The sequence below is a fragment of the Biomphalaria glabrata genome, chromosome 3, assembly GCF_947242115.1.
Source record: "Biomphalaria glabrata chromosome 3, xgBioGlab47.1, whole genome shotgun sequence".
Classification (NCBI taxonomy): domain Eukaryota; kingdom Metazoa; phylum Mollusca; class Gastropoda; family Planorbidae; genus Biomphalaria; species Biomphalaria glabrata.
In genome coordinates this window covers 892,796-907,093 of record NC_074713.1, presented here as the reverse complement: position 1 = coordinate 907,093, position 14,298 = coordinate 892,796, and the positions used below count along the sequence as shown (strand labels likewise).

Genomic DNA, 14,298 nt, shown 5'->3' with positions numbered 1-14,298 from the left:
AGTCCAGGGAAACTAAAACTTGGTTTTTACTTTCACCAGAAGTAAGTTTTTATATAAAGAGCTGTCTCATAAATCTATTTTATGATGGACTGGAATCTTAAATTACCATATAATCAGTATTTGGCACATATTTTTTACAAGTAATATTAAATACTGAAGTTAGTTACTGAGCACCTCTATATAAATGGAGACTTTAATGCCTGAAGCTATTTGTACTCAATGTCTAGGTCCCTTGTAGAAAAAGTTTCACTCTGAAAGGGAAATCACTCAAAACGAGGTTGTGGTATAGAACTAATTCTGGATGTCATGCATGGATATCATATTTCTAACAATAAAATAAAATAATTTCCTACTAATTAATATGCAAAAGGCAGATTACTGATACTCAGTAATATAAATAAAATAGGTTTTGTCTCCCCGAGTCCTAGAGACTTAAAATGAGAAATTAAATAATTGAAGGGATCTTTCTGAAATGTTAATAGAATGTCTCAAGCAGACGACTTTGTCCGAAACTTCTGCTAAATAGGACAATGAATAGTTGTCGAAATGTTTACACTTTTTTGTTACTTAGAAGTGTGATTGAAGGAGGCCATTAAATGATCGGCGACATCGGTAGGCCTATGTGTGTGACAGGCTGACACAGGACGAAACTTTGGGAAAATGTGAACAATCTACTTGTAAATCGCCCCTGAGATAAACATGTGATCGCTTATAAAGGGCTCGTGGCATTTCAATCGCTTTCAGAGTAACGTCTGTATTATATAAGATAAGAGTTCTTGGGGACACTAACTAAAGTGAGTCCAGTAGAACACAGACTGTCCAGTTCAGTATGCCAGTAAGGTTCTCTTCTGTGAGGCGATTGTTAAAGTTGTCCAGTTCTCGGGTTAGCTCTCTCTTATGTTGTCCAGATTTAGCAGAGGCCACTTTCAGAGACGTAGCACTATGACAACGGATCCTCACAGAAATCTTAGAAACGAATCAATACTTTGGTAGAAAATGAAAGATGTCGAGATGGGTACAGTGGCGTAGCTAGGGGAGGAGGGGGGGGAATTTGAAAATCCCCCCCCCGGGCCTCCACTTGAGAGGGGCCCCCAAATGAGTGTTTTTTTACATTAAAAATTAAATATTACGCAAAATGCAGGGGCCCCAGTAAGGTCAAGCCCCCCCCGTACCCCCATACGATAGAAAATTCCTAGCTACGCCCCTGGATGGGATTTAGAGTAATATATATAGTTGTATTAAAGAGTTTCAAGATAAATGTCAAGGACTCTTGTTTTGTTTGTAAAATGTTTGACATGTTTCGGATGTTCCTTCAGAGTTGAAGATAGTTTACTTCCTAGTCCAAACCTCCCGCAGGACGACGGGGGATGGGAGCGGGCAGGGTTTGAACCCTCGACCGTCGATAAATCCGAACGACAGTCCAGCGCGCAAACCGCACGACCAGGCAGCCATCCCGACCAGGCAGCTCTAAATTGAACCTCAATGTTGCCAACAAAAAAACAAAAATGAGCTTCCAATGGAAGAGCTTGAAAAATTCTGCAGTGCTGAAAGATTGAACAAAAATGTCTAAAAAACGTAATTTATCCAAACTTCTTTATTAAAACGCAAAAAGAGCTATTTATAGATTTTACGTCATAATTGATTATTAGGTCAAGGAAAAAAAAACAACAATAGGCAAGTTTACTTGACAATCACTTAAATTAATTTACAATAACATCTTCTATTTATTTCTAGAACTTATAATAAACTCAACACTATTTTAATTAACAACAGAAATGGAAACATGGTTTTAAGTGCTGGGGGCAAGTCCCAAAAAGGCTGCGGAGTCTGGGAGTAGCCTACATGAGGCGCCCTGACCACGACCACCCCTCGACAAGCTATTGTAGCACAGTGCAGGACTGGCCACTGCCCCATTGTTGGTCTTGTCTGGACATCCTGAACCGTATATACTCCGTCATCATTTTTATTTTACTAATAATGAAAAGCTTAAATAGGTAACAAAAAATGTCCAAAAGGTAACGAAGAAGGTTCATATTTCATTCGCACGGCTCAGGCCAAACTTAGACTCTCAAGTGTGCTTCCGGTGAGGGAAGGAAGAGAAATCCGAGTCTCGTATTCTTTTCGACTGCCCCAGATCTTCTTCACCACAGGTCTGGGAAACCAAAAATTCTCGACTTGTATGGCGACGTACATGCGCTACGCATGACAGTAGGGCCTTTGCAAGAAAAGATTTGAACCTCTGAAGCCTTCACTCTAATTGGAGTTCGATGATGATCATTTTAAATTAAATTAAATTAGGTCTCTTTTTTTCGTAAAGTTTCTTAGGACGTGGGGGACTTTGAGTTTTTGAAATGGCGATTTTTTCCCTTTGGTCACTTGGTCAGTGTGAACTTGAAACGTGGAATTAGTGGTCTCAAGGCCATGACTCGTCTCTGGAATGGGTTGACTTGATTGTCTTTTAGTTTTGTTGGATGTTCTGCCAAATCTTTTCAAAACTGTGGAAAGAGACGAGCTCGGGACTGATGTCCCAGCTGGCAATGTGGACGTGTTGCACTCGACTTTATCTTCAACTGATATAGCCAGATTTTCTTGGCAAGCCATGCCATGGTCCAAAGATTTAGAGTTTTTGAACAATCTCTGATTAGGAAGACGCATATTTTTGAAAGACCTCCGTAATTTTTTTAATGGGGGAAACGGTTTAACTTGAGAATATGCTGCTCCACTGTCTTTAGAAGAAGCGTGTTTATTGCCTAAAACGCCATGAACAATATAGACACCAGCTTTCTGGCATCTTTTTATAATCCCCCTTACGGTATTTTTACCCAATAAGAAATCACTTCTGCTAGGTGATACTACCCGACTGCTGTCTAGTCTTCCGGTTTGAATGTGCACATAGTTAGGAGCAGAGTAATCGATTTCTTCAGAATCAATGCTGATGGACCCGCTGGACAAACGACGTCTGTGAGCCTTTATCGGAGCCCCTTTGTCTGTGAGAATAGGTAGCGACTGGCTAGAGTAGTATTGTGAGTTTGACAGGTCAGTGACATAGCAGGGCTCTGGGCTGTCGGAACTTTGCAGGTCTGAAGGATGGAGGAGAATCTCCCTCCGGCCTCCTCGTTCTGCTCTGGGGTCGTGAATGCAGTGCAACCTGTCCGTGTAAGACAAATGAAGGGGCGCCATGGAAGCCAGGGTGTAGTCGTCTTCCAGGGCACACACAGAGAGCTGAGTTTCTATGGTAACACTAGTAGTTATGGAACCTGTGGGAAGGCAGTAGTTTCGTCTGGGAGAAGCAGAAGTGGAATAGTCTCCTAAAAACTTGCACTTCATTCTGTGAAACGAAACAAAATAAAACATTGGATTAATAAACTGCAGTCCTACACATTCCCTACACTATTAATGTCAAAAGAATGTGATTGAAATTTTGCAATTCATCTTTCCAGCCACTTTCAATGCATAGCGATACCGGCATCAGAGTATATGCTACCAATTCAATTAGATTGCTGCCTTTTTGTGTGTGTGTGTCTCGTTTATGGTCACGAGTTTGAACCCTGCCCGCTGTCTGTCGTCTGCAGGAGATTCGAAACGAAAACATATTCAATGTCTTTTGAATTCTCAGACCCCACTCTAATTATGTAAATTAATGTACACCACTCTTAAGCCTATTTTCTCTCGACCTACCATTCCTTCTTCCTGCCTTTCCATTTTCTAATAGTAAAACTTCTCGCCCTAATTGAGCACTGTCAATGAGGGTTAGTACGTCTTGACTGCCATGTAGGGCCAGCCACCAGCACACCACCAAATTTGGAGGCCAATGTAATAGTGTGTGTGTGCGTGTTTCTACGGTGACGGTGGGAAGGGGTAAGCGATTGGTTGTGAATGATTCGACATAGGTGGCATTGTCGTCATTTGGTCTTAGTTAGGGGAGACGACTCCAGAACTTGAGATTAAAAGGTTTTGTTATTGTAGTGAGTTAGATTTTGTTTACAAAAATATTATTACGTGAGTTTAGTACATTTATTTGACTTGTAGTACCAAACTGCTGGTAGACAACTAAATCACTGTAGGCGTATTACATTCCAACTTGTAAAACTTTGAATAGCTTGAATCAATGCAGTAGACTTTCGTAATATTATAAAATGGTATTCTGAACAAAACTAACTCACTACAAAAACACGTCTTTTCACTCCGGCATTCTGGAGTCGTCTGGCTTACACAAGTAATCTTACGACAATGCCGCTTCTCTTTCATCATTCACACTGCACCAACCAATCGCTGACTTCTTCTCACGTCACCACAGAAACACACACTCGCTCCATAACACCAATGTCGGAGCTAGTGTAGTGCGCCAACCACCAGCGTATGGTCCCCGCCCAATGTAGATGGCTAGTGTAACCTGTGTAGGGCCAACCCCACCAGTGTGGAGTATAGGTCCACCTAATGTTGACTTTTACTTATTCTCACCTGTTGGTTCTGTAGAGTGTGTACGTGACAACCACAGAGATGAGAATGGTTGTCACTAGGAGCACAGCAATTATAAATGGAAACCACTGAACGGCCACATAACCTGAAATAAACATCACATTTGACTTGAGGTGAAGGGAGACAACAATTGTGGTAATTTACATGTCTCGCAGTGCATTTGAGACCCCATGACCCCCCCCCCCCCCGTTGAAGCGTCACCTCCTATGTCGAAGGTGCCGGTTGAAGACGTGCGCAGAAGACGAAAAGAACACTTTGAATAGACCGCCATCGGACAACGGCTTTGTCTGTGTCAGTTGTGGAAAAATATGTAGGTCACAATACTCACAACTGAGTTTGAGTAGTCAAGTGAACCACTGTAACTCGTCATAAAAAAAACAACAAAAAAACTAAAATTAATTCCACTTATCTTATTCATGGCAAACCAGTAACACAGACTAAAAACGCAAAATACCTAGGTGTTATAATAAATGAAAAACTGTCATGGAATCCCCATATTGATGAAACTATCAAAAATTCCAACAAAGCATTAGGATTTATTAAAAGAAATTTCTATAAATCAAATAAGAACATAAAACTAAAATGTTATTTAACCTTGGTTAGGCCAATAATAGAATATGCATCCTCTGTTTGGGACCCCTCAACTCAAGTTAAACATTAAGAAATTGGAACAGACACAAAATAGAGCAGTGAGATTCGTAACAAACGAATATTCACATTTGACTAGAGTAACACCTTTAGTAAAATCAGTAAATTTAGAAAGCCTTCAGGATAGAAGACTTAAAAGTAGCAATTATACATAAAACACTGAACCATAATCTTCAAATACAAAAACAAAATTTAATAAAAATACTCAGAAAGACACAAAGATAAAGGCACATTCCTTGTTCCATATGCTAGGACAAATTTGTACAAATGCTCCTTCTTCCCTAGTGCTATAAGAGCATGGAATGTGTTGCTTGAGCTAGCCAGGAAAACCAACGACTTCGCAGAGTTTATGTCATCGACTAACATGAATGACTAGATTGACACATAAAATGTGTAGGACATAATTATCTGCATTTTTAAAGTAACATCCGTAATAAATAAGATAAGATACAAATGTTGGACTGGATTAAATGATTTCAAAGTCAGTTTAAAGTTGTAAATGCTTTAAGAACAATTTATACATCAAAAAACTTTCTAAGGCTTCAATTTATCAATTTGGTCATTATCGCTACTTCCTGGTTTTAGAATATGTCTATGTATAAAGCTATGTCTAGGAATTTCAATCGCATACAAGTTTCACAGATGCAATATAACCAATAATAATAATACAATTTCACATGTACATCTTGACATGTCATGTCAAAGTGTCACTACGACGGAAGGTACCTAATATCAAGTTTGTACTAAAAATTAAATCCAATCAAAAAAAAAGTTTTTAGGACAAACTTACCAGGGCGTGCAGCAAGGGCTTGTGGGTAATCTGGAGGTATATAAAGTGAGCAGAGATCTGATTGGATAATAGAGGTCGTGCAGACGTCAGAGATATAATATGAAATATGAATACGCAAATAAGTTAAAGCAAGATATAAAGAATCAAGAAAATATATTTAAAAAGCTTATCCAAGGAGAAAAACTCTACATTTGCAGTCTATATCTCAATACTGTAAGAGCTATTTCACTTTATCTTTCACTTAAACTAAATTAATTAATTACCACTAATTAATTGGTTTATTTTTTTTTATTGATTCATGTTTGATTAGGAATAATGAATAATTGTGCAAAGTTTCAACTTGATCCGAGAATGGGAAGTGGGAGAAATAATGTATTCAAAATTTGTCCCAGACAGACGGACGGACAGGGTGAGCTGCTATAAGCTTTGTAATCAGAAAAATTCTTGCAAATTAAACTATAAGTTGAATAGAAAATTATTAAATAAGCCTTCCTTAGTATTGATACAATGCCATCTTCTACACATTTAAAATTAGTTTCGTCCACTATCCAAGACTAGAAAGAAATGCTCTAACTCATATCTTGGTTTAATATATTCATTGTTATCGGAAAAGAAGAAGAATAATAAGCTTAAACAGGCTGAATTTCATGATGAATTAGCTCCCATTTAGTTTAAGGATTTTTAAAAATCCCACGACGTACTTTTAATCTCCCTTTGCTTTTATGACATAGACATAAATAAATATAGACTGGCCGATTAAAGAGTTTTATGAAACGAAAATTTGTGACTTGCAATTTTGTGTACTTTATTATACAGCATTTATGAGCAGTATAAAAGTTAAGTATTCATATCTATTTCAGCCACACACCTATATATATTGTAAATAAGGAGGCAGTGTATTTTGTTTAATCTCTAAAGAATGAAGATCATGCAATTTTTCATAATTCGGAAATCCGAATACAATAGATATACATGTTTTCAAGTTACATGAAGTTACTTCCTTCGGCCAGTCTATATTTATTTATGTCTATGATTTATGACCATAGACATATATATATAGACTGGACGATAAAGTAAAAATTATTATGGGAAACATTTGGGAAAAGATAAGTTTGTATGAGTTATACAGCAGTTATGAGCAGTGTAAAATTAAAAGTATTTATAGTTTGTTTGTTTTTCAGCCATAACCTATATAATTGATAGAACCCCTTCTGTATTATTATATCTCTAATCGTGCCTAATTATAAATAGTTTTAAATGCTAGATTTAGATCTAGTCTATATAAATACTATAGTAAAAAAAATACTACTTACTACTAGATCTAGTACTATACTACTATACTATACTATAAACTATAATTGTAATCTGTATAGTCTAGTCTATAGTTAGTATATAAATAGTCTAGGACTAGATTCAAGATTGTCACTAGATCCATAATCTATACTTATACTAGATCTAGTCTATAGTCTGCATGCATAGATGATAGACTGACTAGTTTAATAGTTAGTAGTAAAAAGTATGAAAAGTATTAGACCTAGTTATTACAAATATTAGTCATATTTATTAGATTTAGATCTATCAATATTAAACTAGTGACAGTCACGGTGTCAGTGATACTGAATTATTCTGACTTACTGAAACTGAAAGTTAATGTGTATAATATTCATTTTTTTTTCAACCTTTAGAATTTATCCTTGGCCTATCGTACTACGAACATTAGAGCACGTTCTGCTCATTTTCTTTGACTTTTTTGATTAAAAACTAATTCTAACAATTTGAATCGATAAGACGACCGCCATACATTAATAAAGAAGCCATGTCAACAAACATAGATCCACATCACAAACCTATATATATATTTGCCTATGTCAATGATTATGAAACAAAGGCAAAATATTGGGAATATGGCAGTTTTGTACTTTTCAAAACTAAAGATTATAATTATATATTGGCTGAAATGTTAGTCCTAGAATTTATAGCTCGATTGCCGCCATTTTTTTTTTCACATAGATATAGTACATAAAACATATTTGACTTCCCCCAAATAAAAATAACTTCCTACTGCCAGTCTATATTTATGTATGTCTATGTTTATGACTTTCCGACATTTTATTCCATTATCTGGACAGAGGCGGCGTTTTTATGTATTACCCGACTACATTGATGTCAAATTAATATAGGTAGGATTAAGTGTGCTTGAACTTGGCTTGGCTTGGCTACCTGTTCGACTGCCTGGTCGTGCGGTTTCCGCGCTGGACTGTCGTTCAGATTTATCGATGGTCCAGGGTTCAAACCCTGCCCGCTCCCATCCCCCGTCGTCCTGCGGGAGGTTTGGACTAGGAAGTAATTATCTTCAACTCTGAAGGAACATCCGAATTGTGTAAAACAACAAACAAAACGACACCCGACTCGGGCAGAGGTGTGTTTACTGAGCGCCTAAAGGCAGCACGGAAAACCTACTCCAAGATACCCCCTCCCCCCCACTGGTCCACAAATGAGATTGGACCAAAAGCGCTCCGAGCATGAAAGTAGGGCTACATAAAAGTTATAATAAAAAAATTATAAAAGAACTGATAAGACATAAATACTGGTATTTAAAAACAAATCGGATAGCTATTTTACAAAAGAAAAACAATAATTCTGGTTCTTATTTTCCAGAACTCAAGTTTGCCCCATCCTACCTGTATATCTCCTCCAACTAGAGCAGTTGGCAACAAGAAGCCTCAGTTTCTCTGGTGCCTCCATCAGCCAGGGTGGTATAGGGGGCGGCGACATTCTCCGGCAGATGTCTAGCCTCAAAACGAGGCTGCTGTAATCCACCGCTGGGTGGCGCGCTCCAAAGGCAACGCTTTCGGTTGTATAGCGTGACACATTGCTGCCAGTGTCACTGCCAGTGTCAGAGGTGACATCAGAAAGATTGGCTGTGGTCATAATGCCTGCCATGTTTTCCTGCCAAGTCGTCTGCGATGTCATGAGCACTTCAATGTCACCGTCTTTTTCATTGAACTTCAAGAAAGGTCATTTCCGGTTTTTATCGACAGTGATATCATAGGATGAGCATTGACGCCCGAGCCAATCAGCAATTAGATGTCATCACATTGGCAGACATGAATCAAAAGGTTTTTAGCTAGTAAATGATGAAGTCAGGTGAAACGATGATTCTAGAAGACTTGCAGAAAGTTTTCTTGACAATGAATAGAAGTTATCTGTGCGACCAAGAATTGAAGAGTGTTAAACACACACAAAAAAAGACAAATGCGAAAACATAATATTATAAAAACACTATCTTAAAATCTTAGCAAAAATTTAATAATAAATAATCTCTAAAAAAATAATCTCCAAATCTCTAAAGACATACCGGTAATCTCCGAATCTTAATCTTATATAATACAGACTTAACTTCAAAAAAGAAGATGATTACGTCCTACGCGTCATGCATTCAGTCATGCATGTTAACCAATGACCTAAATTCTGCCAAGTCACTGGTTTTCAAAGATATAATCTCTAAACCATCAAATAAATACTTTCTAAATCTTTCAAGAAATAATCTCCAAAAATATTATTTTTAAATTATAAAGAAATAATCTCCAAAGATCTGATTGCTAAATCACATAACAGAAACAATCGCCAAAAAATATAATCTCTAAATCACTAAAGATGCATAAAAGAAATAATCTCTAAACATTTGATCCTGTAGCACTGTTGCAAAAAAAAAAGTGAATGCCATTTAAAAAAAAAAAAACTTGCCAGAGCACTCAGCAAGGTCTTCACGGGAAAGTAATTCAACCATTAACTACCACTGGTCACAAGTTCCGTTACCCTGGGTCGAGGTCATTGATTAGTTTCTTGGTTTCTTCGGACCAATACAAAATCATTTTACCGAATTTCTGTAACCCAAGTGATCCAAGTTTTTAACATTTTCGGAGTAACTAGACTCGTAGCTACAGGGGGACAATTTCGAATCAAATAAAAAAAAAAGCGAGGGAAAATGGAGCAGAAGTGAAAGCAATCATTCTTGAGTTGAATTTTTTAACAGGACAGAAATATCAGACATTTCCAGGTCAAAGGTCACATGTACTCGATGTTACAATAAAAATTACAAATCTATTGGCTTCTTTAGGAACTAATTACGTAAAATGTATCAACAGTATAGGGTTGAATGATTGTGCAAGTGTATGTTGTATTCCTTGTAGGATTGAAGATTGACACACATATACTTTGTTACTATTGAATGATTGACAGATTTAGACTGTGATACTATGAAACTTCACAACAAAATGAAATTGAATTTTATCTATTATTTTATCTTCTAAATCACCTTAACCTATCTCTTAGGGGGTCTTAGTCTGTTAGACCGTTGGGGCACCACACAAGATCTGGTAACCTTCCATCTCCATTCTTCTCTGTCTTTTGCCTTGGATAGAATCTCCGTCGATTTTTATGTTGTCTTCCCATCGTTTTCTCTGTCTTTTCTTCTTTTTCCTGGTACTGTTACCTGTAGGAAGGTCTTTTCAAGCCCCGAGGACCTTGTAATATGGCCATAGAATATTAGCGTTTGTTTTTTTTTACAGTAGTTAGCAGGTCATCGTGGGGTCATCGCTGTACTAATCCGGTCTCAAATCTCTTCATTTGTGGTGTGGTCTTTCTCTCATCTACTTAAATACTATTGGCATTTAAAAAAATATTTTTTCATTGTGGACAGAAAAAATCTCAATGATTATCTTTTAATGGAACTCTTCATAGTGAAAAGTTAGTCCTAGACCTATGCAGGAAGCTGTAAAGACGGTCTCGGATCATTCTGGTCTTCCAAGGCGCAGGGCCAGCCTTAGACATAGGCAAACTAGGCAGCCGCTTGGGGCGTCCGATTGGCGGGGACCACGCAAGGAACTCTAGACAATTTTCTTAGAAAAAAAATAGCGAAACTTTGTTCTGAATGTTTTTGTTGGAGTACTCTAGGTTTCAAATAAATTGCGTGATTTGATTTATCGCCATGCAAGACGTCTTTAGACTAAATCTTATCATCTTATCTTATACATTACACACGTTACTTCAAAAGAGAAGATAATTACGTCCCACGCCTATCCATGTGTCAATCTAGTCATGACTGACTTAAAATCTGCCAAGCCGTTAGTTTTTCATAACTGATTCAGCCTTCATCGAGGCGGCCCATTCCATGCTCTCTAACAGAACTAAGGAAGAAGGAGCGCTTGTACGAATTTGTCCAAGCATAGGGAATAAGAAATGTACCTTAATATCCTGAGTTGCCAGGAGGAGGTGCACTATTTGCCATTGCTAAGCCTAGCAATAGAGCACGCCAGAGAATAGTTTAAATAGTTTACAAATCAATGTTTATTTCGGGTCAATGAGTTACCCCCCTTCGTTTGATCACCTAATGTTTCTCTGCTAAACAAGATGATACGTTGTGTCTTGATGTGTGAGTTGTCTCTTTGATTTGGGAGTTCTTTCCCCTCTCCCGCTGTACAAACCCCAGCAGGCGGAGACAATGTCATCTTGTAACACTGTCTGTGGTAACTGAGGCGTGACAAGCGATTCAGCAGACGACCAACTAAACAAATTATTTTATTTATACACAGGAAAAAAAAAATTCTTAATCAAAATAATTAACAGGTTATTATTATAACACCAAGAAATCATCTCCTTAAAACATTTTAACCTTTTTTAAAACATGTTTATACATCTATTAAACTCTGATAAGTTGCATTTTCCAGGCTCATATTTACATATTTCAATGTTACATCCTGAATCAGCCTGGAGACCAAATTTAGTCTGTTTCCACTGATTTATCTAAATCTATTGAAAGTATTTTTTTTTTGTTTACTTGTGTTTTCTTTTGGAGTTTATTCATTCGGATTTACGGTTTTAAACTTTCTTGTGTTTTCGTTTGGAGTGTTGTGTCTCCAATTTACTTCTTAAGAAGTGTGATCTATTGTTTTGTTTTGTTTTTCTTTCTTTCTACTATGTCTATAAAGACATTCCTAATAGAAAAAAAAAAGGATCTGGAGGGTGGCTTGGTCCACCAACCAGGTACTCTACTAATAAAACTGTCCGGACAGGGAGCAGTTCGAGCTTCGATGGCGTCCATCGTCGCCGCCTTGAGGGTCGGGCCGGAGGAGGTGGGTTCCCTGTACCGGTTTGAGAACCCTTTCCTATGGTTCCTGGGTGTTTCCTCACCGGTGGTGAGGAACAGGATCATAGGAAAGGTCTTCGGAAGCGAAGACACCTTCAGGGTGGAAGTTACCACCCTGGAGGAAGAGAAAATAAAAGAATCAGCCTGGAAAACAACGACTTGGAAGAGCTTAATTCCTTGATTAGCACGCATGACTAGATCGACCTAGAGACACGCGTCAGACGTAGTCATCTTCTTTTTTGACGTAACGTCTGTATTTTATAAGACATTGTTTTCTAAACTGTGTTCCTGAATAGGTGTTTCAGGAACTACTCAAATAATTAACTAGCAAAACAAAATAAGCAAAGTGTTCCGCTAAATACTCAGAATGTGCGAAGTGGGTCCGTTAAGAAAGAGTTTGTGAACCACTGTTTTAAGATAAGATAATGCAACTGCTTATCTAGTTCCCTCCTACGGACCCCAGCAGACGAGCAGATGTAAGAGACATTGTATCAATCTACGATAGATTTTCTTGTAGAAGATATTAATATGATTCAACTAACACGCTACCATTTTAAAAAGCAAGTGATTAGTTGTTAAAAGTACATGTAAACCTGGCGTTTATTTTTATATGTATAACAAAAATAACAACAACAACAACAAAACATTAACGCTGCGCTGGAGAAAGTAGTTCCTTTGTAAATAGATCAATGTGAGGCTGAAATTTAATACGCCTTCTGCCTGAGTGAGTTATCTTTCCTGATATCTGGAGGTTATTTGGTTAGAAAGGGAAAAAAAAGACTTTAAAAAAAAAAAAACTATAACAAAAAAAGAGCGAGATGAAAGAGAGAGACAGAAAGAAAGACAGATATACTGAGAGAGAGAGATAGAAAGAGGGAGACAGAGAGAGAGAAAGGGAGACTGGGAAAGATGTATAGCCTTTTGGTGTGGACGGCTGAAGCACTGACCTAAAAAGTTAATGCCCCGTGTTGACACCACTTCTTGTCTAGAGTGTTGATGTTGCTTGTCAGATCGAACAGACTTTGTATGACATGCTTAAGCTTGTGTCATAGACAAGTTGGATACATGGATTGGGCACTATAAATGACAATAATGGTTTGTTTGTTTTTTGTTCGCAACAAATTTGGCTAGGTAAGAAAATACTATATAGCAATATGGGGACGCGACAAATTTGGCCAGGTAAGAAAATACTATATAGCAATATGGGGACGCGACAAATTTGGCTAGGTAAGAAAATACTATATAGCAATATGGGGACGCGACAAATTTGGCTAGGTAAGAAAAATACTATATAGCAATATGGGGACGCGACAAATTTGGCTAGGTAAGAAAAATACTATATAGCAATAAGGGGACGCGACAAATTTGGCTAGGTAAGAAAATACTATATAGCAATATGGGGACGCGACAAATTTGGCTAGGTAAGAAAATACTATATAGCAATATGGGGACGCGACAAATTTGGCCAGGTAAGAAAATACTATATATGGGGACGGAAAAACATTTTATTTTATGAAAAAAAGGCCAAATACAGTGTAGATTTCGGAGAGAGAGAGAGAGTTAGACAGCCATGTACAAGAGAGAGAGAGAGAATGACAGCCATGCAGTGGCGTAACAACTAAGGGGTTCATTACGCCCATGCCCACGACCAATAGGGGCCCAAACGAGCCAAAAAAAAAAGTTAAGTAGCAATAATAAAAAATTTTCAACCATAATTTAGAAAAACAAAAACAAAACCTATATAAATATTCAGAAAGACACAAAGATAAAGGGCCACCTTCCTATTCCTTATGCTAAGGACAAATTCTTACAGTGTCGTTGGAGCGTGGAATGGGTTGCCTGAATCAGCCAGGAAAACCAAGGACTTTGTAGAGTTTAAGTCATTGATTAACATGCATGACTAGATTGATACATGAAATGCGGTAGGACGTAATTATCTTCTCTCTTAAAGTAACGTCTGTAAATTATAAGATAAGATTGTACGCGGGAAAAATGTTTATCAAAAAAGCTTAGTAACAAATCATTGTCATTATTACCTGCAGAATGAACTCTATTAACGGAAGTTGACTACTAAATTGTCAGTGACGCGTTTCATTAAATTCTAACGCGTCTTCGATAGTAGCAGTAATATTAATAACATGAATACCAATACCGATTCATTTCTAAACAACATAAACATAAGATAAAATTGTAAAAATTTCCATTAATATTTCAGTATGTGTCTACCTGATTA

General features: G+C 37.4%; 1 protein-coding gene across 5 annotated transcripts in view; it reads right to left on the bottom strand.

The window, feature by feature from the left end:
* Positions 1-1,575: 1,575 nt before the first annotated feature.
* Positions 1,576-14,298, bottom strand: part of LOC106052624 (uncharacterized) — a 38,069-nt gene continuing 25,346 nt past the window's right edge. For all 5 annotated transcript variants that reach the window (XM_056024733.1, XM_056024731.1, XM_056024732.1 and 2 more), the window contains 4 exons: positions 8,599-9,123; positions 5,918-5,974; positions 4,462-4,564; positions 1,576-3,328 (listed from right to left, as the gene is read on the bottom strand). In XM_056024733.1, the coding sequence (XP_055880708.1) occupies positions 2,290-3,328; positions 4,462-4,564; positions 5,918-5,974; positions 8,599-8,890 (1,491 nt within the window). In that variant the 5' untranslated portion in view covers positions 8,891-9,123 and the 3' untranslated portion in view covers positions 1,576-2,289. The remainder of the gene's footprint in view (positions 3,329-4,461; positions 4,565-5,917; positions 5,975-8,598; positions 9,124-14,298) is intronic.